The sequence below is a fragment of the Malaya genurostris genome, chromosome 2 (genome assembly GCF_030247185.1).
Source record: "Malaya genurostris strain Urasoe2022 chromosome 2, Malgen_1.1, whole genome shotgun sequence".
NCBI classification, from domain to species: Eukaryota; Metazoa; Arthropoda; class Insecta; order Diptera; family Culicidae; genus Malaya; species Malaya genurostris.
This window is the reverse complement of record NC_080571.1, coordinates 102671445-102695961: the sequence shown is the minus strand read 5'-3', so window position 1 is coordinate 102695961 and position 24517 is coordinate 102671445. Positions and strand designations below refer to the sequence as shown.

Below are 24517 nucleotides of genomic sequence, written 5' to 3'. Positions count from 1 at the left end.
ACAAAACGCATTCAAACCAATACACAAACAATGCAATTGAAAAAAGCCGGGTAAAGTAAGCAAACATTTTCTGATTAGAATCTATCAGACTGTGAACCTGTGAACTAAACTGATTGGTTTCACTTAGGATTTTCCTATTTCAATAGATAAGTTATTCTCATAGTTTTTATGTAAATGGACTAATTTGTAGAATTTTCACGGTGATGGCTCACTTTCCAGTGCATTTTGCTCCAATACGAAACTTCCACTGCAAACGTCCCGCAGCAGAACTGCTTTCTGCGCGGATTGATTCAATACTGATGCAATTTTGTGGAGAGATTTTTTTTGCGTGATTTCCTAACAGCACGATGCTAGTTGTTTCACTTCTGATTTGCGTATTTCAACGAACGAAACTATCATAATGCAACACGGAACTCATTTTTCCTGAATTGTAAAATTTTCTCCGATATTGAACTTTGTGCTGTACATTTTTTTCGAACGTAAATTTATCCAGGGAGGCCATCTCATGTATCTCAATAGATCTTGTCCAAAACACGAAATATATCAAGTGTTAGAAAATGCAATGTCGCTTACTACATCAAAATCGTCGGCTCGGGTACGAGAAAGGCAAACACGCGTCAAAAGTCGTATTCACGACAAAAACAAGCAAGGGGCAAAGGTTCGAGTGAAGCGTTCCTGGTTGAGAAACAGTATTGATTAAGTTCGATGCCTTGTCAAATATTCGGTAAAAGTGATTGTTTGGAATTGCTTCTTTGGACAGGGATTTGACATTCTAGTTTTAAAAAAAATTTTCAGTTCCTTAATTCCAATATTCACATAAAAGTACTTATAAACTTTCGGTTGTTTGCAACCAGTCACCCTGTGCATTTGACTTCTGATTGATGATAGGAGCACTCACATTACAGCAACCAACGTTCCAGCTGTAGCGAATGATTTGTCAGGAGAAACCGAGCGAAGAAATCTTCTTTCATAGTGACTAACAGCAGTTGTCGGGCAGCTGATAACATTTTGAACTTCGACTTGGCGCGTGGCAATCGGCATTAAAACCTCGTGGGAAATTTCGTCGTGGCAGAAAATGAAAGCATCCAGTTATGTATAATATTCGTGTATTTATTTTGATACAGTATACTTTGAAAATACAGTCGTTTGTTGAACGTTGAAAATAAGATTCGAACCCGATTGCACATTCGTTGCTCGTATTGCTGACATGTTTATTGCACCGTTTTAATTGACGATTGCGCCGATTTCTTTTTGTTTGCTAGTAAATAAATAGCGTTCCTTGTAGATTTTTATTCTCTTAAACGCTAAAAGCTTACATACATTTTGGGTTTCAGGTTAGTCTTGTTCTTAATGAAAAACTGCTGTAGATTGTGTAGAAGCTTTTAAAATAATGGCAAAATAATGATTCGTTAAAAAATTTCGTTTCTTTTAGTGTATTATTGCACTTGATTATGAAGCCATGATTGCCGTTTCTATTTAATTTTCTATCATCATTTCATTCGTGGTGTAGCAAATTCAGATAGCAGGTCAAAATGAAACATAAAAATTAAACTAGTCATTTTTAGTAGAAACAAAACACTTCTTCGTTTGGTTGCGTCATCATCTGCATGAACCATCCTTTGTTTTGTCCGAAATCTCGTCATCAGAAGGTTATTTTTTTAATGTTAGTTCTACTTTATCTAATTTTAGTTTTCTAATGTAAAAAGCTCAACATTTTATTGCACTTTTCCGTTTTAAAATAAAATCGTCTCGACGAAATTTGCTTCTCCTGCCCATAACCTATTTTATGTTACAGATACCAGTCATAATGTACAAGTTAACCTCTGCCACCAGTAGTTCAGGATCATCAAAATATAAATGCTTCTGTTTTTATTTTGTGATTGTGAAAGAAAAATATCTAACCTAGCAAGAAAAATTCTTCACTGAGAGTAAATTTTAGGCAGTGGCACTGAAACATTTTTGACAGACGAAGTATGAAGTTTCCAAGGAAAAAAATTATGATGACACCGCTCAAGAAACGTCCTAAGCTGTCAATTTGGCCGACCAATTGGTTTACTCCCAGGAAAAAAGTACAATATTAAACACGTACAACTTTAAAAAATCCTTCTTAGTATACTACAGTTAACGAAGTCTACGGTAGATAGCCTAGGGAGTCTTCCAAACCGAGTGAAGAGCCGACTGCGGCACGGGGTGACATAGCTTGGTAGTAGCTTTCGGGTTTCGAAGATCGCTTGGAAGATTTCTTGTCACCCAGCTGTTTCCGTGTTGACAAGTCATTTTGGGACGATTGAATGTAGTGGTACTCGTTGATGGGAGCCGGTTCGGCCAAAGCCTTCTTGTTAAGCAACTTATGAACGGGTTTGTTGCCACGTTTACCATCACCGTGTCGCCTATGGTTACTGTTGCTGTTGTGCGTGTGATGATGATTGTGACCATGGTGATCACCTTTGAGGGCATGTTTCTTCAAACTTGCCTCTTGTTGTGATTTTTGATCCTGGTTTTGCGATTGCTGTTGTTGTTGTTGTTCTTTTTTCATGTCGGAAATATCGGTCGTTTGGCTTAGTTTGACGTCTGCAAAGACGGCAGCCACTTCGACAGTCTTCTTCACACTAAGGGCCTCCGATGTATTCACTGGGCGTCCATCGCCGCCTACTGTGAAGAGTTCGTAATCCAATGCCAGCTTATCGTTGTTGTTCTTAGCTCCAGTCGTCGCATTATTGGCACAAGGCTGCTGCTCTCCATGTCGCGTTGCGCAATAGCACTTTTCATTGCTTATGCAGCTGTCCGTATCGCACCAAGTCGTTGATCCTTCCTCCTGTGTTTCTCCCATCGAACAGTAGCACTTGTCATCACTCTTGCAGCTTGGGAGTGAATTTCTGTTGCTCGCTTCATTCAGCTTAGCATTGATGTCGTCTCCACCCAGACTGCAATAGCAACGATCTGCGGAAGTACAAGTACACGCATCCGAGTCATAACTACACTCGGAACAGGATACGTATCTGCGAAAGAGAGAAGGCGATATTCAAAACAATCCTACCACTTTCGGATGAGACACGATCATTACCCGCTTGAGCTGTTCCGGTTGTGGTGAGCCGTCAGTGTATGCTCATGTCGAGCTTCTGAAACCTCTGAACCACTTGTTCCAATTCTTGATCGATCCTTCTTATCGGCCGCTTTAAGATCCAGTGATAGTTGGTCGGCAGCTGCGAGCTGTTTGCTGGATTTGCTGCCCGCCAGTTGCCGTACGGTGGATTCGACGTCATCAGTAAGACTTCCGTGCGGATCTCCGGCGCAGCTGGATCGGGTGAGTGATTTCTTGTTCCGAAATTTCCCGAACCGAAATACCTTCTTGAGCCCTTTGGCGCCAAATAGTAGTTTACGGCGCTGATTCTGTATGGAAAATTGAAAGGTTTAGCAACTCACGTTGGATACTAATAAAAGTGAAAGAATGTTTGCAAATGTAGAGAATAGTTTTGCGATGCAGCACGGAGTTTTTTTCCAGCTTTCTCCTCATAGACAAATGTTGATTTTTGCTAAATCCCCTCCCTTCCCAAACGAGTCTACGAGATTGATGAATGACCTTATACAACACCCAATACAGTACCTGTACATTGCTGTTCTTCCGTTTGAGTTTCTTCTTCTTCTGGCGCCGCATGATACTCTTGGATCGTTGATACAGTTCATCCTTGGTCAGTGTAACGGCCAGCTTGAGCAGGAATTCCTTGTAGATCGGTTTCAGATCGTTGAACGACATTCCGTCCGAATTGATTATGGCATTGAGGATATCGTCGAGGGAGTGCAGATTTTCCTGCAGTCGGAACTCGTTGAACAGTTCACTGAACCCGAGCGGTGATCCGCCGCCACCTCCCACCTTACCGGTGTGTCGTCTGGTTGCTCTTGATTTGTACCGTGCCAGACCGGCCGTGTTAAGGAAGCTTCCGGAACGAGGGATGGCTACCCGTGTCAGAATGTCTCCTCCGGAGCACTCCGATAGGGCCGGGTAGTTACTTTCGCCTCCCTTGGACATGGTGGGATTGTCATCGTTTGAATTGCTGCGATCGGTATAGATGTCGTCTAGCGATGGACGATTTAGGACTGTCGAAAAGATTCTCATGAATATGGAATGAATTGTTGAGTGACGTTATCTGACGACTTACTTGCTCTTGGTGGATTTGATGGGAGCGGCGGAGGTCGTTTACCTTTTGGAGACCGCTTCTTGCGTTCTTCGGTGGATGTTTCATCGTTGGCACCCGTCATGTTGTCACTTTCGCCGCTCAACGAAGTCGTTGCTGACCGTTTCGTCTTTCTCGGTGGTCGTGGGGGCGGAGGTAACATACTACGTTGACTGGCGCTTGATCTTCGGGATGACACTTTGGTGGACCCCGGCTGTAGATGCATATTGGTGGTTGCTACACTGCTGGCAATACTCATGCAGCTGATTCCGTTGCGGTTCTTGGGTTTACGGGATCGGGCGTTCTGAAAAACATTTCAACAGTATTCCGTAGCGTATTTGGAACAGAGACGTATCTATGGGAAATTACCTCTCCACTGCCCATGTGTGCCATCAGACTTTGATAGAGAGTAGCGGCAATAACAATCGCATCCTCCGGTGTTTGACAGACGAACCCGTGACACTCGAGCTGACGAGGCATTATGCTGGAACGCATTACTATTGCAAACAGTGGCGAGTGAAGTCCGGATGACAGTCTTCGCTTATCCGCGGCGCTGCTTTTAGTTGAACCATCGTTAGTTAGTGTGATTCAGTACTGTAAGAAACATTCGTTCAATGATACTAACCTTAATGGTCGGAAAAGCGCTCGCTTGTCAATGTTTTCGGGATCTGTTATGAGGGGCAGAAATGCGGCTCCACCTTCCGAGGCCGAAACGACGAACTTCACAGCGGACCAAACTGCAATGTTTTGAAACGGTGTCACGAACGGTTCACGTCCGTTGGCAGTTTTCACGCGAAGTCCGATTGTGCTTATGTCCAGTGTTCCGGCATTTTGATTCTGTAATCGTAAATTAGACAAACGTTCGAAGATTAGACATGGAATAAATGTGAAAATAAAATAATAGAAATTGAATCGAATAAAAATCATGTCACTGAAAATTGCTCGGTACGCTTTTTATCGGTGTTTTTAACAGACACTCCATACAATCTTACTTTGGATAGGTTTCAGTTTCCGGAAGTAGTGGGCTAAAATTCCAAAACGAAAATCACATCGATTTCTCAGAGATGGCTTGAAGTTTGGAAACAGATAATAGTTCAAGGAAGCCAAATCAAGTGAACAAGGTAGATGGGCAAGTAATTGGAACCCTGAATCGTTACTTTTAACCATGGTAGCGATGCTCATGTGCTACTTGACATTTTACAGTGATTTCGGTCTAATACCCCCCTCGGTCACAAATTTTGAAACCCCCTCTAAAAAATTACGTAACAGCTTTCCAACCCCTCATCATCCTCATCATTCCCTCATCATCTTCAACAAATTTTTTTTTTTAATTCTTGTATTGGTACAATGATGCCTTCCAGTTTATTTATTTATTTGGTGCAGGGAAAAGTCCACTGGAGTGAATTTTGGTCAAACTAGCGTGAAACCTTCCCATCTTTTTAATACACATTACAATCTGCCAAAGAATACATTTTCCTTAAATTTAGTTCCATAGAACCTCTTAATCTTCTGATTCAACATTGCAATTGTCCAAAAGATACATTTCCCTAAAAACCAATGAAATTATTAAAACTAATTAGGCAGAAGCCTTGGGTATGATTTCTTGATAACGTTACGCGATAAATGAAAGTCGAAATTATTGAAACAGTGGTTGAATATGCGGCAATAGGCTATGTTATATCCATAATTGGTTCGAGCATAGGGAATCTGAAAAAACGGTTTGACGCTAGTGCCTTTTAAACATCTCGACGGACAAATAATAAATAAAATCAATCAGTTTACTTCGGTCATGGAAACTCGGTGGCTTTAAAGGATATCTTCATGGAAGACGACGGAAAGTGAATCGAATTATTTACAGGACTATAAAGCTCTAAAGCATTCAGTCGGAAAGTATGGTAACTGGCTTGTAAGAACAGCGCCATAAGCATTGAACCTTGAGGGCTTTTACTTAACTTAAGGTTTATTTCGAAAATATGTTTTCACACGCTAGCACCATTTTCGAATACTATGTCATATATGAAAGCCGAAAGTTCGAATTAAAAACACATACTTTAGTATTCAAAATAAAACTTCCGTGACGTAACGTTTTTTAAGGCCCCGCTCCCCCCTTGTCCCAATTTGTCACATTATTTGAAACCCCCTCCCTTTCCCCATTAAAGCGTGATGACACTGTTCTGTATAACTGCGTGTTTTATCGGCATTCAAACGCACCAGTTCGAGTTCGCATCTCATCCGACACAGTCGAAAATTGCTAACGGTTGAGACGACAAAAACAAATACAATACAGTGTAGTGAACGTTAGAGTATATGAAACGGTCAAATACGATTTATAATAACCTGAAACTAGCCCGGGTTGAGGGTTCAATGCATAGGACGCTGGTCTTACAAGCCAGTTGTCGTATGTTCGAGCCCCGACCTGGAAGGATTCTTAGTGTTAGTAGGATCCATAGTACTAGCCATGCAATGATTCTGTACACTAAGAATCGGCTGCGAAGTCTGTTGAAACAGAAAGGCCAAATTCCACAAAAGGAATGTAATGCCAAGACTTTGCTTTTTTGAAACTTGGCCTACAATACCAAATTCAATTTGTATTGATTTCAAACGCTGCAAAGTTAGACCAACAGCAAACGAAATTGAAATTTTACTTAAAGAACGAATGCATCTAGACGTTAGTGAGATTCAATGCAATAAGGCGTTTAACTCTGTGTACATTATGTTTAAACGTGAACGAAATTTAATTGCATTCACTTTAGTTACCAACGAGGTCCATTGTAAGGGAAGTACCTATGGCGGAATATTGTCCCTGGTATCCGGAATGACGTGCGAGTGGTACGTATGTGACTACATAAGTCAATTGCATATTACATCATTTGTGGTCAAGGCGGGAGACACCCTTATAAAACGCTGATTACCTATGGGAATCAGCTGATTGCATGTCAGATTTGTGAACACTGTGGTAAACCATGCGCTGAAACTACAAAAAGGACAACCGGTCAGTAACGGTGACTAGTGAACCCATTACTTCTGCTTCAAAACCGTTTTCAGCATCAAACCAGCAATCAACTGCAATCAATGTATAACAAAACGTATGTACAGCAACCAGCAATGAGCACAAGACTGCGAACAACAGAGAAAAAAAACGGAAACCTCTTATAATAATACGTTTGACAACAACAATACCACCAAAACGTCAATGGATGACGAGATGAACCACGAACAAAGTGCCTCTCAATCCTCGCTGGATGGAAATGGAAGCTCCTCTTGCTCTAGAAACAGGGTGACAACGGCATCCAATATTTAAAAAATAAATAAAGAGACGGCTCAATTGGCAACGTAAAGCTTGTACGCGAATATGCTTAAATAAAATATCGTTTAAATAATAAAAATAAAACGCATATGTTCCAACGACAGACCCGATGATGTGAAAGACGAATTCTATGACAAGACAAGACCTACGACGATTGTCGTAAACACGATGTTAAAATCATCATCGGGGATGTAAACGCCCAGGTCGGAAGGAAAGAATTCTTTTACCCAGTTATTGGTAGGGAGAAGCTTTACTCATGCATCAACGACAACAGCCTTAGGTTGATTAACCTCACCGCAGCCAGATGAATGGCGATCTGTAGCACCTATTTTGCGCGTAGGGATATCCGTAAACACACCCGGAGACACCCAAATGATGTAACATGTTCCCAAATCGACCATGTTTCGATAGATGTCCGATATTTTTCTGATGTCATCGATGTTAGGACTTTTCGAGGGACAAACATAGATTCCGATTGATAGTATGCAAGATTCGAGCACGATTGTCCACCGTCACACCGTCACAGGCCCCAAACGGAAGAAAGCCATGCGTCTGAACATACAGCGGCTTTCGAGTTCGGCTGTATCCGTAGAATACATGTATCCGAAGACAGCGATATAGCGACGATAGCTTGGACGCGGTGTGGAAGCAGTTTCACAACGCGGTCAATACAACAGCCACATAAGTGTTAGGTATCACACGGGGAAACCAACAGAACGGTTGGTTTGATATTGATAGCCAGAGAGTCACAAACGTAAAAAAAAACCTGGCCCGAAGCCGAATGCTTACTGCGGCCACCCGTCAAAACAAAAAGCGATATAGGAAGCTGAGAGCAACTGAGAAAAATTGCACCGGCGTAAGAAACGTGAGCACAATGAGAGAGTGTTTTCAGAGTTAGAGAACTCTTTGGCTAGGAACGTGGTTCGGAGGTTCTATACAATGGTCAACAGCATGAGGAGAATGGGTACATCCGTACCAGTTATGATCAACGACCGAGACGGAAAACTATTGACCGATCACACACCAGTGGCTTCCAGGTGGAAGGTGCACTTCGAGCGCGACTATTAAATGAACAAACGATAGAAGGGAGCACGAACAGAATGAGGATTGAGGATGATGGACAAGCTGTAAATCTAGCCACGCAATACAAAATACGAAAAGAGGTTAGACAGCTTAAAAATGGAAAGGTCGCTGGGAAGGACTGGATCTTGGCTGAACTTCTCAAAGTTGAAAGCGAGCGGCTGTACTACGCACTTTACCAAGTGATTGGAAAAATTTGGAAAAGAGAGGAAATGCCTTTGGACTGGCTGGATGGTCTCATATGCCCTATTTAAAAAAGGGTCACCGGCTTGTTTCCGGTTTCAAGGTACATTCTAGACTTCTGCTCAGCAGACTGCGTCCATTGGCAGAATCCTTTATCGGCGAATACCAATGCGGTTTTAGAGAAGGACTTACAATGACGGATGTTAACCTTGCGACAAATTCCCGATAAGTTTTGGGAGTACAACTTGCGGACTCATCGTCTGATTGTAGATTTCAAAGCAGCGTACGACTCAGTGAAACGAAACGAATTGTGGCAGATCATGTTGGAACATGACTTTCCGACAAAGCTAATCAGACTGATTCGAGCGACGCTCGATGGATCGAAATCAAGCGTCAAGCCAGGTGGTGCGACGCGCTCTCAAATTTGTTGTTCAATATAGCGCTCGATGGTGCGATACGAAGATGCGGATCTATAAATTTTTGAGTTTTCGATCATTATTTCCGATACTTTCGGAACCGGGAACTGGTATAGTTGAAATTGGTTCGTTTGACCAGCAACATATCGGAACAGTTTTGTACCAAGTTTGGAAGATTTTTTTTTCTATTTTTGCATTATCGCTCTAAATGACGGGTTACAATTTCATATACACTTTACCCTATATTTCCGAAACCGGACAAAATTCTACACTTAAGAAGGAATAATATTTCTTTATTTGGAATCCGAGAAATTGGAGTAATTTCCGGCTTGAAGTACAAGATCTTTTTTTCGGTACTTCCGAAACCTGGAACGAAGATACGAACTAACGAAACCTGTTCAATTGATAAATTATACGAGTAGTTGAAGATGTTTTGCTCGGTTTTTCCGTATGGGACCGTTCATAAGCCACGTATATCAAAATTTTGAACTCTCGAGCAGGGTTATTTTTGTTAACGACAAACTACCAATTGCTCGAATGTCACATTTTAATTAAAAGTTAAAATAATTCGCGAGATAGTCAAAATCCGTAGTGTTACTAGAAATACTTAATCAGTGGTGTGGAACAATTTTACTAGAAAGGCTCTAGTTCTGCCTCTGAGGTGTATTTTTCTCAAATTTGCACTTCTGTAATGCTAGACATTTAATGTATTCGAATCTGTCTTGCCTAAGCTCATGAAACATTATTCTGGTTTGGTTGATTGAATTATTTTATTTTTGAAAATAAAAAATATCCCTCGTCGACAAACCCCAGACAGTCCACGTGGTTTATGCATGACTTCTATCACGTATTAAAGATGCTTATGAAAATGACATGCTTGTATCAACCTGTAATTCCGGAAGCGGAAACTGTATCCGGATTAAGCGGTTTTCGTAGCTTGGTATATGGAAACAAATTTGTCAAGGATGCTGTCGGATGCCGGATGAAACATTTTTGCACTCGTTCTATCCAATCAATGTGGACATTGTGGTAGAGTGTCAAGATTGTAACTCCGTATTCCAAAATACTGCATACTAGTGCAACGTAAACTGTCTTTAGACAATACGGATCATCTAAGCCCCTGGTGTTGTGTATGATAAGTACAACAACTGCGTAAACTTTTGCAGTAACTAAAGAGAATTGTTCGTTGAAACCAAGTTTGCGCTCAAGGCCGATGCCTAAATTGTTAACAGCAGAAACACGAATAATTGTCTACATAGGTCATTCACGCATAGCACAAATAGTAGTAATCCAAGGTTGCTTCAATGGGGTAATGTTTATCGGATTAGAAAGGACAGATCTCTGGAGTCTGTGAGATAAGACAAAGCCAAAATATTCATCAATGCACGGAATCTATTTCACCCGAATTTTTCTATTACGTGCTGATGGGTAACAAAATCGAAAGCTTTTGAAAAGTCATCGTGCACCGCATCTACTGTTTGTAGTTTTTCAAGTTTGCTAATCAGTATAGAAATGAAGCTCATCATGTTTCTCGTAGCTGACAGTTTTTTGTCAAATTCATAACAGGATACTTTCGAAGATTTTTGACAGACAGTGTGCACATTCCTGAGCTTCACATTGCACATTTAGTATACTTGTTGCAAAATCTTAGCCTAAAACAACCACCGCCACCAAAACTTCGGCTCGATTTCGATCGATCATAACAAAACAAAAGTGGTATCGAAGGTTATAAAGATATTTAGAAACTTCCATCACCGTCGAACTGTTCAACCATCACATTACAACATTCCAACGAATCTTCCAAGTATAGACTGATTGTAATAGTTGTGCAAACTAATGAAAGATGAATTCAACCAAGTGTTTTTTGCGCCACCGCCAGTTGGCAAAGGCTACTCTGGGGCAGTACACACTAATCGTCTTAAATCCTCTGCAATTAGCGGCACCAAAAAGAGAGAAAATGTTTGAACCAAAACTAAAAAAAAGCGAAACACCCGGGAGATAACGGAACGCCCGGTGAGATATCAGCAGACCTAGGACGCGGACTGTTACGCTTCACGCCCAGAGCCCACTGTGCTATCCTCTTCTCACTGATAGTAATTGGGCTCACCAGGTGCGGAGAAAACAAAGCTTCGCGCAAGAAGCGTTGAGATTGACCCAGAAATGTTGCTGGACTTGCTCTATGAAGGTCATGCAACTATCGGTTCATTGCGGTTGTTGTGTCGGACCTTTTTCCCCCTTCGACTCACCAAACACCACGCCGGACAATTGGACGTTGGCATTTCCCTTTGGTCACGCTGTATGCAATCAATTGGATTGCACACATCGAACGGGAAAAGCGAGAAACAAATCTCGTTCGAAGATTGCATCGCGACGGTGGCAGATATAAATAATACAGTAACCGACCATGTGGTAGATCGCTAGTGATTATTCTGCAATCTGAAAGCGAAGATTTGCCACAGGCTGTAATCCATTGTGCAACTGTACAACTCCTTAATCTTGCGAAATTTGTAGCTTCGAAAAGACGTTGGACGGCCGGAGAATCTGTTCGGCCAACAGCATGTTTGAAACTCGAGGGTCTTTTTTGACGTCCGGCTAGTTTAATTAAATCACTGCGCTTACTTACTTACGAAACTGAGGCTAGTCAGCACAAAGAGCCTAACACAAATTAGCTTTGATTCGAGCTCATCACGTCCATTTTTGGCCATGCGTTGATTTTAGCACATTTAAGTCGTTGGCGCTGATTGCCCATTCAGCAATTTCCCTAACTAATGGATTTGAGTGGATTTCGAATAACGGAAGGCAATCATTATTGTTCGAGGGATGAATGAATTGATTTTGGAAGATGGAAGAACTGACTGCACCGGATGGTTCATAGCTCAGAACGAACTTCGCTTTGCAATACAAGTTAAATAGACGCGTCTATTACAAGTCTGAACAGTTTTTTTCATGACTCGATTCTATGATCGCATAGCTTAGCTAGCTTAGAACGAATCTGTTACCCTATTCCCGACTAAAGCACTAAATAAATTTGTTGTCGTCTTTCCGTTAAGTATGTAGTAAAGGGTGATTTTTTAAGAGCTTGAGAACTTTTTTAAACAATAAAACGCATAAAATTTGCAAAATCTCATCGGTTCTTTATTTTAAACGTTAGATTGGTACATGACATTTACTTTTTGAAGATAATTTCATTTAAATGTTGACCGCGGCTGCGTCTTAGGTGGTCCATTCGGAAAATCCGCTTTTTTATCGACAAATTTTGTTCAGCGATGAGGCTCATTTCTGGTTGAATGGCTACGTAAATAAGCAAAATTGCCGCATTTGGAGTGAAGAGCAACCAGAAGCCGTTCAAGAACTGCCCATGCATCCCGAAAAATGCACTGTTTGGTGTGGTTTGTACGCTGGTGGAATCATTGGACCGTATTTTTTCAAAGATGCTGTTGGACGCAACGTTACAGTGAATGGCGATCGCTATCGTTCGATGCTAACAAACTTTTTGTTGCCAAAAATGGAAGAACTGAACTTGGTTGACATGTGGTTTCAACAAGATGGCGCTACATGCCACACAGCTCGCGATTCTATGGCCATTTTGAGGGAAAACTTCGGAGAACAATTCATCTCAAGAAATGGACCGGTAAGTTGGCCACCAAGATCATGCGATTTGACGCCTTTAGACTATTTTTTGTGGGGCTACGTCAAGTCTAAAGTCTACAGAAATAAGCCAGTAACTATTCCAGCTTTGGAAGACAACATTTCCGAAGAAATTCGGGCTATTCCGGCCGAAATGCTCGAAAAAGTTGCCCAAAATTGGACTTTCCGAATGGACCACCTAAGACGCAGCCGCGGTCAACATTTAAATGAAATTATCTTCAAAAAGTAAATGTCATGTACCAATCTAACGTTTAAAATAAAGAACCGATGAGATTTTGCAAATTTTATGCGTTTTATTGTTTAAAAAAGTTCTCAAGCTCTTAAAAAATCACCCTTTATATTCTTTCATTCCCCATCATTTATCATTTCTTGTGTTCGACAAAGACATCTTAACATTTTCTTACCAAACCCTGATGTTTCGTTTTTAAATATTTTCGATATTTTAGGTTCTTACTATTAGAGGCGTACAATTTAGTGCTATCCGAATTGAAGCCGACTTTCATTCTTTTTTTCAAAACATTTTTTGAACTAAAACCCAAGTTTGTGGGCAATGCTTTTGATACAGATTGCACATTGTTGATACCAATGCGCATAGTGGCAGGATGCCAAATCTAGCCTGAACAAAACTGTCAAGACCTTTATGGAATCTGATAGGTAGCATACTTCGTTTCTGAACATTTACGATCGTGAACTGAATTCAGTTTTCATCCAGAGATTTTAAAAGTGAAATATAGAAGACTCTTATTGATTTGTAATGGATTTTTGAATATTGCACAATTTGAATATATATTCTAATTCAATCTTTATTGATATTGACTATAATAATAATATTCTAAAGAACCATTGAAAACAAGCAAACATTCAAGTGTTCTCTGTATATTTGCCAGTACCAAATGGTTATTCAAAGCCAGAGAGAGCGCGGTCTAATTTAATTATTGATTAACGAAATGTTGAAATAAGAAATTACAAGACATTCCCTAGGCAACAAAAATAATTGAGCCAAATAAATACATTTTCCACTAACGTTTAGATTTTTGAATAGTGATTCTGGCACCAGGTTATATGAATGTTATATGTTTCAATGTTCTACATGAACGATAATATTTGGTTTGTATTCATTTCATTCAGCACCTTGTCTAGATAAAATTTTTAGTTTTGGTACAATTTGAAGTAATATCTATTATATGACATTACACAACAAAGCATTATTGCTTCAGCAACACTATTGAGCTAAGCAGAGTTGGACATTAATAGCATTATAAACGTCAGTGCTCTTAAAAAATGAACGATTTCTTATAGTACTCGTTTGATTTCATTCAGATTATTTGAATGTTTTGCTTATGATGTAACACCACCGATTCCACCGTGCATTTCTCACATCACCACCATACGAAACAGTAGCGCGCAAAAAATACAAAAAAAATCTGAAATTCGATTGAAACTTTTTCAAATTTCGGTTAGTCCTGCTAATGTTTAAAAATTTTGAGTTGCCGTTTTAGATTTTTTGTGAATTTTTCCTTTATAGGATCAACAAATCGATTGCAAAGAATCAATTACTTATCAAATTCATACCATCATCCCTAGTTTCCAATGAAACAATTAAGTAAGCTCAACGAATCGACCAAAAATTCTTAGTCGAACACAGATACTTCTTGCTTCTCAATGATGATAGTGTGGACAGTTTTAAATCGATCCCTACTCTTTCAAGTACGAAACAAATTTGTAATGTAAGGCCATTTTATCATAAAAATTATACGACTATATTTGAAACTGTATTTAATTTCTTAAAAATATACTTCACTTTTTCACACAATCGTCGTTCATCATGAATCAGTTTTCGTACAACAGCGCCAGCTTCCTTAACCCCTCTGCATAGACGCTTACTACCAATGTCCAAGTGATATCCGTGCAAATTACGTTGACAGTAGTGCGTCTAGTTAGAGAAAATTCATCGTCCAGGTCCCTAGTGGTCAAATGACGATTCAGTCACTGTTTTTGTGATTTCCAGATAAACAATTTCATCGGTTTGCATATTGAGCCTACCAGTCCGCTCTCCGTCATTAAAATGTGTTCCATCATTTTTTTTTAAAACAACGCCATTTTTCAACCTTTTCATAATTCATTACTGTAGGTCCATAAACTAGGTACTATTTTCGATGAATTACAGCAACTGACTCACAAAAATCTCATCATAGCGCTAGTTTTACAGCTGGCGGTTACAACACACGTCGTGGACATTGTTAACTGTATACACAAATAGGCAAATGATTACTGAATTAAAACAACGCCTGTTGCGCGAGTAGCAATTCATTGTGTGCCGTTTTGCGGTTGTTACACGTTGAGAAAGGAAGCGCAATATTACAGGCGTCTCGGCACGATTCGAAATAAATCGTATTCTACTAGTTTGACCCTGATTGTTTGAATCCCGATAACCATGCCATGCCATACTAGTTCGTAACAACGTTATCTTATACTCCCAATTGCTCAAACTCAATCGAATCGCGCGCGTGTGTGTGTGTGTGTGTGTGTGTGTGTGTGTGTGTGTGTGTGTGTGTGTGTGTGTGTGTGTGTGTGTGTGTGTGTGTGTGTGTGTGTGTGTGTGTGTGTGTGTGTGTGTGTGTGTGTGTGTGTGTGTGTGTGTGTGTGTGTGTGTGTGTGTGTGTGTGTGTGTGTGTGTGTGTCTATATGTGTGTTGCCAACTAAGAGGTCGAGATCTCAGAGATGGCTGGACCGATTTTGATCAATATAGTCGCAAATGAATGGTTTGGAGATCGGATGTTTACTTTTTGAGTTATACGAAGTTTTAAAAATTTTCAGTTTTTTGACCGTATCTGTCACATTTGACCTTGAAAACAGAATATGTTTCTATACTTAGATTCCACACGGTAATAGCTAACCAACAAGCCATAGATTGTTAAAATCCGTCCATTTTCAACGGAGATATCGACATTTTTGTATAAACGACTTTTCTTCCTATTCCAGCAGTAGAAGCATCCTTTTTCATGACAATTAGCCTCGGACCACGGTTCGTTTTTGGCAACATAATCGTTCGAATATGTAAACCAGATGACGGCAGAATTTTCGAGTTGAAAGCAATTCCATAATTATATTGTTTTAAACTAATTACAGCAATAAATGATGGAAAACCATAAAACCCATATACCTTCGAATCAGTTCGCCGAGATTAGCAAATGCGTGTGTGACAAATAATTTCACTCAATTTTCTCGAAGATGACTCAACCGTTTTCTACAAACTCAGATTCATATGAAAAGTAGTATACTCCCAAACATGGTTCCTGAATTACGTTTGGATCCGACTTCTGATTGCGAAATTGTGAAACGAAATTAAAATAATTCAATTCATTTTTCTCGTAGATGGCTGAACCGATCTAAGATTCAAATGAAATCTAAGAATCATCTATGATTCAAATGAGAGGTCTTAAAATCCTATAAAACATCTTACTTTTTAGTCAGATCCGACTTCTGGTTTAGGAGATACAGGGTGATTAGTATAAAAATGTCCATTTCACATAAATTAATCAGGTTTATCGGGTTAGCAGATTTGGATAGTCAATTACCAAATAAATTTATTTCAATTTAAGCGGTATTCGTTTTTGGATTCGGAATGTACCCCCAAATTTTAATTCGCACTACAATTTCTCACTCCTCAGGTGAATTTAACTGATTTCGGCTACACCGATTTTAGAATTCCGGTTCCAGTATCGAATCGTTTCTCAAAGCTCAATCATTTTCTCAAAATTTCTCGATCATTTTCGCCAAATTGAACTTCAAAAATGAAAATTCAGGTCCCATACAAAATACAAATCCGGACTTAACGTCCCAAACAAAATTGGTGAATTTTATCCGATTCTGGAATTACAGATGATGAGTTTTTTAAATTCATACCGATATAGAAGATGTAAATTGTTTGGCGTATTGATTCAAGGCCATTCGAATCATTTTGGGTTATGCTTGTTCCTGAATACCGGCTCTGGAAGTACCATAAATGATGACAAAAAACTCTAAAGTGGAAGTTACTTCGACACCTCATGGAATGTTCAATCGATTGTCACACGTTAAGATTGAAATTCGATACGATTTTCTGTTTCGGCATTACAGGGTAATGAGTGATTAAAATCTCAATTTGCCGTTTAAAACGACGATAATTAAAATAATGTCATGAGAACTAAAACACCTAAGAATAAACTATAAGAAACCGCATAAGGTTCATTTCAGTCACGTACCCAGAGGGGGGGCCCGAGGGGCCCGGGCCCCTCCCGAAATCAAAAACAGATATATATTTATTTAGAAAGTCTAAGACATGTGTTGCAGAAATAACAAGACAGTAAATGTAAAGAAATGTAATACAACAACAGTTCCAGTGGAAAAGTTTAAAGTGTCTGTTAAAAACACCCGTAAAAGGCACACCGAGAATTAGGTACAAAAGCAATCTTCAGTAACATTATTCTTTTATCTTTGGGCCCCTCCCGAAACGAAATCCTGAGTACGGGCCTGGTTTATTTGTTTTGTTGAACATTGATATTAGAAGGTTGACTAGTTTTTAACGAAAAACAACCAGAACTAAGCTTATATTGAAAAACTTAGGCAAACATAATTGTGCGCAATAATTGGCTTGACAACTCTTAGAAAGAAAATTTGCTCGCAAAACTGCCTACAAACAAGTAAAACTGAAGAATGTGATTTTTCAATAGCCACCTACTAGCTAGGAAAATTATGTTGTCAGAAAAGTTGCTTACAATAAAATTTACAACTCTGTTATAAAGTGCAAAAACTTTTAAAGTAAATACAAAACGTTAGATTTCAGTATTCAATCTAAATTTAACCACCCTTATGACATTTTACATGAAAAGATGCGCCAGTTGATTGCAAACAACTTTTGTGAAGACATTATTTACAGAAATTTAATATTTAATAGTGATATATTTTTGTTACGGTAATTTACCGCTTCGGACCACTGTGCATTGCTTATTTGTGTGTTTTGATCAGGTTCAGGAATGTTCTTTGTCATTCAAGAACTTTAGTAAAAATAGGTCTTAAGATCTACACCAATAATCGGCGGCATATGCATGATTTTTAATGTTGTTTATAGCCAGGGAGCTTTATGTTGCCTGCTTTTTTGCTTTGATAAGCATCTTTTATAAGCATGGTTGCTTATAAGGCCTGTGCTTCAGATAGTTTTGAGTGTCTCAGAGCATCTTCAATAACCTTATTAATTGAATATTGTATCTCGAGTGTAGCCCGTATGGAAAAATGTGTTGTTATTAGTTACACTGGTAGATTTTAAGGCTTGTACTCCATATTCTTTTTAATTAACTTAGAACATCTATGATAACCCTATTAATTGCACGTTCTATCACGAGAATGAGCCGTGAACGATAAGTTTGTTAATGCACTTTGTTAGGCTAGTAGACCTTAAGAAGTACCGTGCCGAGAAAATATGGCACCCGGGGCAAAATAAGATTTGACGCCATCATCGTTGGTTTAGTTAACAAAAAAAGGATGAACTCCATCTCTAGAAGATTATTTGGACGAACAAAATAAAAGGTCCCACAGATTGATTTGCTGTCCCTCTAAAATCGTTGCGCCCGGGCGAGTGCCCCCTTCGCCCCCTCCCCAATTACGTTTCTGTTCCTGAGATCGAAGTAATTCTTGGATAGCCAAAAACGTTCACAACAAGTTTATTAATTGCATGTGGTATTACGAGAAGAATACGCAAGAATCGTCATCGGTTACACTGATAGATCTCAAGGTCTCAACTCCAGGTAGTTTTTGGATGAACCAACACTTTCTCATAATTCTTCGCAATGATCACATTAATTGAATATTGCTTTGAAGATTATGATCAATTTTAGATTATTGTATCTTTTTTGCCGATTATTATATCACAAGCGGTGCATGAAAACTTCATTCAATTCAATTGAAACCGAATGTGACACACATTGACGATCGCTCTACATCAGTAAACTTCACATTCTAACACACAACCTTCGCTGACGGACAGAACGGGTAGCATTCAGTTCTTCATTCGTTTCTCTTCCAATCGAGGCTCAATTTAACCACCACCGTCAGTTGGTTTCTTGATATAAAATATCTCTTACAATTGAATGAGAGAGCGGCCTTCAAATGAAATTCATGTTAACATTCGAATTGGTTTAATATTATGAATGAAAGGCAACCCGAGTAGAGTGTGAGATTAAAAAGGAAACTCAATTTGATGTTGTGCTGTTCGTATATATCGATTACTTAATTTGCTATTGTTTTGGTCGTTTTAACGGTTAAAATATCAAAATTGAAAGCAAAAAAAAAGCTGTGTGACATCAAACTAGAAACTAGTTTTGCTCTCACTGAAAGCACATTGAAAACTTAATATGATGTAGATTTTCTCGAAATGACACGTCACGAGCATAATCTAAAAATAGAACAGCCAAAAAAGGTCCGGGATAGTATACATTTAGGCGATATTACTCGCAAGCAAGAAAAAAGATTTTATGCAATCTCCATATTAGTCGGAAGCAAGAAAAAAGATTTCATACAATCTCCACACTACCGCGGAGAGAATCCCGGTTTCGAACTTAGGTGTTTTGGAATGTGAATTTTAGGCGATTGCTATGGACTGTAAGCGCTAGCTATCAGGAGATGGAAAATGTTCGGTTATATGACAAGCAGTGTTGTTTCACAAAGTTGTATACAGGTGGTTTCTGTCAGTGCACACTCGTTGCGTCGCTTCCATCCCGCATCCACCGTGAATAGCAGTGTGGCTATTTGAGTACAGTATAAAAACGTTCTCTATGTCCTTCTCATATCCAAAGCTGTAGCATTCAAACATTATAACATCAAATTGAGTTATCTACTTGATCGCATATAACTCGCATATGTAATCACTTTGAAATACGAATTTAGAGGCTCTGAAGACCGAACCGAACCGACAGTGAAGTCTTTTACAACACAGGGAACGTGAATTAGGAATCCGGCAATAAGGTATCCCAGATCATTTGCTTTTTCGGCTAATTGGGACAATGAACGATTATCTCGCTTCTGACCACAGATAGAACCAGAATCTCTTCAGTTCTTGTGTAGACTTATAATTTACGATCATTTGATGCAGAATTAGTCCTGTGACTCAAAATTATGAAGATTTAGTTAGTCGGGTTCTTTAGAAAAGTGTATTAAAGTTTCAAGATCTATTAGATGATTGATAAAATACTTCTCATAGCATCTAGCGTTAGTGAGAATATGAAGTTCTAAGCATTTATAACTAGGAATAAGAATTGTTTTGAAGAGGTTCTTCGACACAGTTTGTGGACTACTTAGGAATATACAAATTAAACATATATTTTCTTGGTGGCTCCTCTAAGCCACTAAAGTATTATTAAGAATTAGCTCTAGGTTCTGAAATCTGAGACCATCAATGTTCGATGTTCGAACTTCGTAAACAATGAATTTTTCCATACTGCTGGATATAAAGTTTTCCATACTGCTGGATATAAAGGACATTTTCAGAACGGATTTGGCGAGTAGATTATTTTCGCCATCCAGATCCCCGATTTCTTGATGCACTGAAAATAATGGTCTAAAAACTTTGGAATGAACTTCGCGACGTCGTATGATTACAAATATCGAAACATTTTTTTAAAACTGAACACAAAAATTGTTACAGGATCGGATACTTAACGTATCTAGAAGGAAATAGATGACGTCAAATATATTTCTCGTATCAAATTCTGAAATAAGCTTCTTCTACGGCAGACCATCAGCGAGATGGGGATGCCAAAGCCACTATTCAGATTGACCTGCTTCAGACAACCGTGGTACCGATGATCGCCAATTTATCTAATGCCTCACAGACGTGTGGTTTGACACTAATATTCTCGTGGTTAAAAAGATAGAGCATTATTTGCGTAAAAGTTGAAAAAATGTTAAAACAATCGTTTCTTCGCGGTTATGGTTGCGGTCAACTGCAGGATCTCGGCAGGATGTCAAAGCATTTTTGTAAAAGGCAACAAAGAATTGAAGAAATAATTCTTCCATTGAAACTTAACTTTGTATTTTTGTGCTGCCATTTGAAATTTGCTCAATTTTAATGTATTCACTAAGTTGTTGATATTATTATTTTCATTTTCACAAAAGTTTCACAAAACTTTTGCCTTTAAACAGCAAAATGATAACACAATGTGATATTAATTGAAAATTTGATGAGTCGATATCATATTAGGATTTCAATCTGATGTTGCTATCATAATAAAATATCAATTTGTTATAATTTTGATGTTAGACTTTACTCGGGAATCCAGTCATGATGATTAAAATATGAATTACAAAATAAACATAAATTAATTGTACCATCTTTCACTTTTTATTTTTAGTACATTTCAAATAGTCGAAAATTATCGATTCAAACTTGCTGGCGATAATCGAAAACTCAAATGAAAACCGCCACTCTCTATTTATAATTGTGGCCGGAGAGAGTTTTGGTTATTGAGTTGATGTCCATGCCTATTCATTCTAGCTTGCTCACTACCAACAGGGAAGACAATGAAACAGGTAGACTTCTTGGCACCTGAAACTGAGCATGTAAATCTTCAAGTGAGTAGGTACGGTTATTCAATTGATGATAAATTCTGGGAGCTTCATTTGAGTATAGCAACAAAAGTCAAATTGATATGCTGTTCTACCGCACTGATCAAAAGTACTGCAGAAGCTTTGGATTTTTTTTCCATAAATACGTTTATTTCTTAAGGCAGTTTACATAAGTTTTTCTTCGCCGTAGCATCACTTTTACATAATATTCTTATCCTAATTTAATTCTAACATAGTCACAACGTTTTGAATTTATTAAAACATATTCTCTTATAGCTTAAATATCATCTTAGGTAACTCGTCATTAATTATGAAATCTACTCGGAAATATTATTTGAACCAAACGATTAACTTCTATAAATTATAAAATAAGCTGTTATTTTCAGACATTTTGTTGATAATTTCATAAACTGTTTCGAGTTCGTTTGTATCATTACATAATTTTTTTTCTAATTTAGCTATTGGTTGAACTCATGGACGCAGCTGGGATCAGAACTAAGTCTTAAAAGGGGCCTTTATTAAATTGAAACTCCAATTTTCTTTATGAAATGATAAATAAGTTTCATGTATGAAAGGTCACGACAAGCAAGAATGTCTCGAACTGGGATATTGGATAGTTTACCTTGGGTACGCAAAGAATTTATTAGTTGAGATCTGACATCACGATACTCCACGCATATCCAAACGACATGATCAATATCCCGATAACCTTCTCCGCAAGCACAATGATTAGTCTCGGAGAGCCCAATTCGAAGGAGATGTGCATCTAACGTGTAGTGATTGGACATGAGTCTGGACATCACACGAATGAAATCCCTGCTCACATCCAGTCCCCTGAACCATGCCTTTGTCGATATTTTCGGAATAATTGAGTGCATCCACCGACCCAGATCATCTCTATCCCAAGATGCTTGCCAGCTGGCAAGTGTTCTTTGGCGAGACGAACTATAGAATTCGTTGAAAGCAATCGGTCGCTCATAAATTTCACCCTCAATAGCACCACGTTTGGCTAAATTATCGGCTCTTTCATTGCCTGGAATGGAGCAATGAGCCGGGACCCAGACTATAGTGATTAGATAATTATTATTCAATATGTCGTTCAGACACTGTTTTATTTTACCCAAGAAAAACGGTTCATTTTTGCCAGCAGCGATTGAGCGAATGGCTTCAATTGCACTCAGACTATCTGTGAAGAGGAAATAATGGTTTGGAGATAATGTGACGATTACACTCAAACTATAATGAACTGCTGCTAGCTCTGCTATATAAACAGATGCAGGTTCTTGAAGCCTAAATGAGGCCGAAACATTATTGTTGAACATACCAAACCCTGTCGCTTCTTCAATTCGCGATCCGTCCGTGTAAAACATTTTCTCAGAGTCAATATGCCTGAACTTACTTGAAAATATTTTTGGGATTTCCGTCGAGCGTAGATGATCCGGGAAGCTTTGGATTTTGGATTCGATTATAGAAGTTTTGCTGCCATCTTCATTCTGTAATGTCTATCTCACATGTTTGTATGTAACTTTTTCATATTTGACTTAATTATTGATATTATTTTAAGGAACCGAATTTTCCAGCTGCTGTTTGAATTGTATGAATATTGAACGAGACGGCTCAATTTAGTTAAAATTCTTGCATCTCCTTCATATCGAAATTCATTAGCTTCTTTAGGAAAACGATATTATGATTTAATCTACGAAGAGTACTACAATGCATGAAATATGTTTTAACTGATATAGGCAGTGAAAACGTTGCTACTGGCATTGATTGTTCGATATCTTGCCTATTTGATCAAAACACTACCTTGTTTATTGTTTTTGATGTCCCGACAAAATGAAGGTTCTGGACTTGTTTTCTCAGTTGGAAGATGCATTGTTTTAAAAACACAAAAATCTTGTTATAATCGTTTTATTCCTGCAGTGTGTTTAGTATAAAAGAGCATTTCTAAAAGTAACGGAGAAAAGATGGTAAAATTAGAATTGAATTGCTCCGATTTGGATGAGATTTGGTGTAGGGGAGACCGGGGTAAAAATGGCCTTTGGCATAAACGTCGCATAGTGAATATCGAACACGTAATTTGTTCACCATTGGAAAGGTACTACTTCCAGAAATAGTCTCACAATAAGAAATATAATGTAAAATTATATGAATTTCATATACTAACCCATGGAAAAAGAAAAGATAGAAAAGAGATATTCATGAACATTGTAAAAAGTCTCACCTTTTCTGAGGTCATCTATCTACAATTTTCATTATAACTTTGGGTAGACAACCCTATTTTTCGGTTTCCAGTGCATTTTATTTCTGTAAGTAGTACCTTTCCAATGGTGTACAAATTTCGAAAATCGGTTGACTAACAACAAAGTTATGACTCGGTAAAGTTGAGGTTCTTAATATCAATAGGGCATATTTTGAGCTTGAAAAAAAACTGGGCACGGGAAAAATCAGATTTTTATTAGTGTTTCCTAAACGATCGACAATAATGATATACTTAAAATAATCTACAAACTTCACAAAATTCGAGGGTGAAAAATTTATCGAAATTGGTCAAGTGATAACTGAGCTATGATAGCTCAAAATTACCGTTCCAACTTTTTTTCAGGTTTGGTATCAGGAGTGTTAAAAGTTAGTTTTGAGTTAGATTGGTCTCTCCATCCGTGAAAAATGAATGGTTTGTAATATTGAAAACATTGGCAAAGTTTAATTTGAATCGGAGTTTGTTAGGAGCACTTCCAGAAATGCTTAGCAGATCAACAGACTCGACTTTCTTCGATTTGGATGATACTTTGCACATGGCTTTAGTACGGCAAACCATAAGTTTTGAACCGATGAAGAGGTCAATTCGACTCACGACTGATTTTTAAAAAGGGTGTATGTATTTTTGCATTTCACAAAAATTGTCTTTTTCAAATCGGGAACCGTTCATCGTACAAAAATGGCGTTCAGGAAGAAGTTGTAGGGAATCGATTGAGAACTTAAAAAAAATATACACTGAAAAAAGTTTTTGATTTTTTTTCTCTATAATTACAAAATAATCAGAAGTTAAATAAAAAAATATCAGGGTTTTGAATTTTTTTTTGATAATTTTTATTTCAAAGCTGTTATTAAAA

At 38.4% G+C, this 24517-nt stretch overlaps 1 protein-coding gene across 2 annotated transcripts in view; it reads right to left on the bottom strand.

Annotated features, from left to right (window-relative positions):
* Nucleotides 1-1127: 1127 nt before the first annotated feature.
* Nucleotides 1128-24517, bottom strand: part of LOC131428104 (uncharacterized) — a 178503-nt gene continuing 155113 nt past the window's right edge. The window contains exons 5-10 of one of the 2 annotated variants that reach the window (XM_058591765.1): nt 4798-5009; nt 4542-4728; nt 4158-4476; nt 3605-4095; nt 3065-3390; nt 1128-2999 (exon numbers count right to left, since the gene is read on the bottom strand). In XM_058591765.1, the coding sequence (XP_058447748.1) occupies nt 2132-2999; nt 3065-3390; nt 3605-4095; nt 4158-4476; nt 4542-4728; nt 4798-5009 (2403 nt within the window). In that variant the 3' untranslated portion in view covers nt 1128-2131. The remainder of the gene's footprint in view (nt 3000-3064; nt 3391-3604; nt 4096-4157; nt 4477-4541; nt 4729-4797; nt 5010-24517) is intronic. The other variant, XM_058591766.1, reaches the window with a different exon arrangement.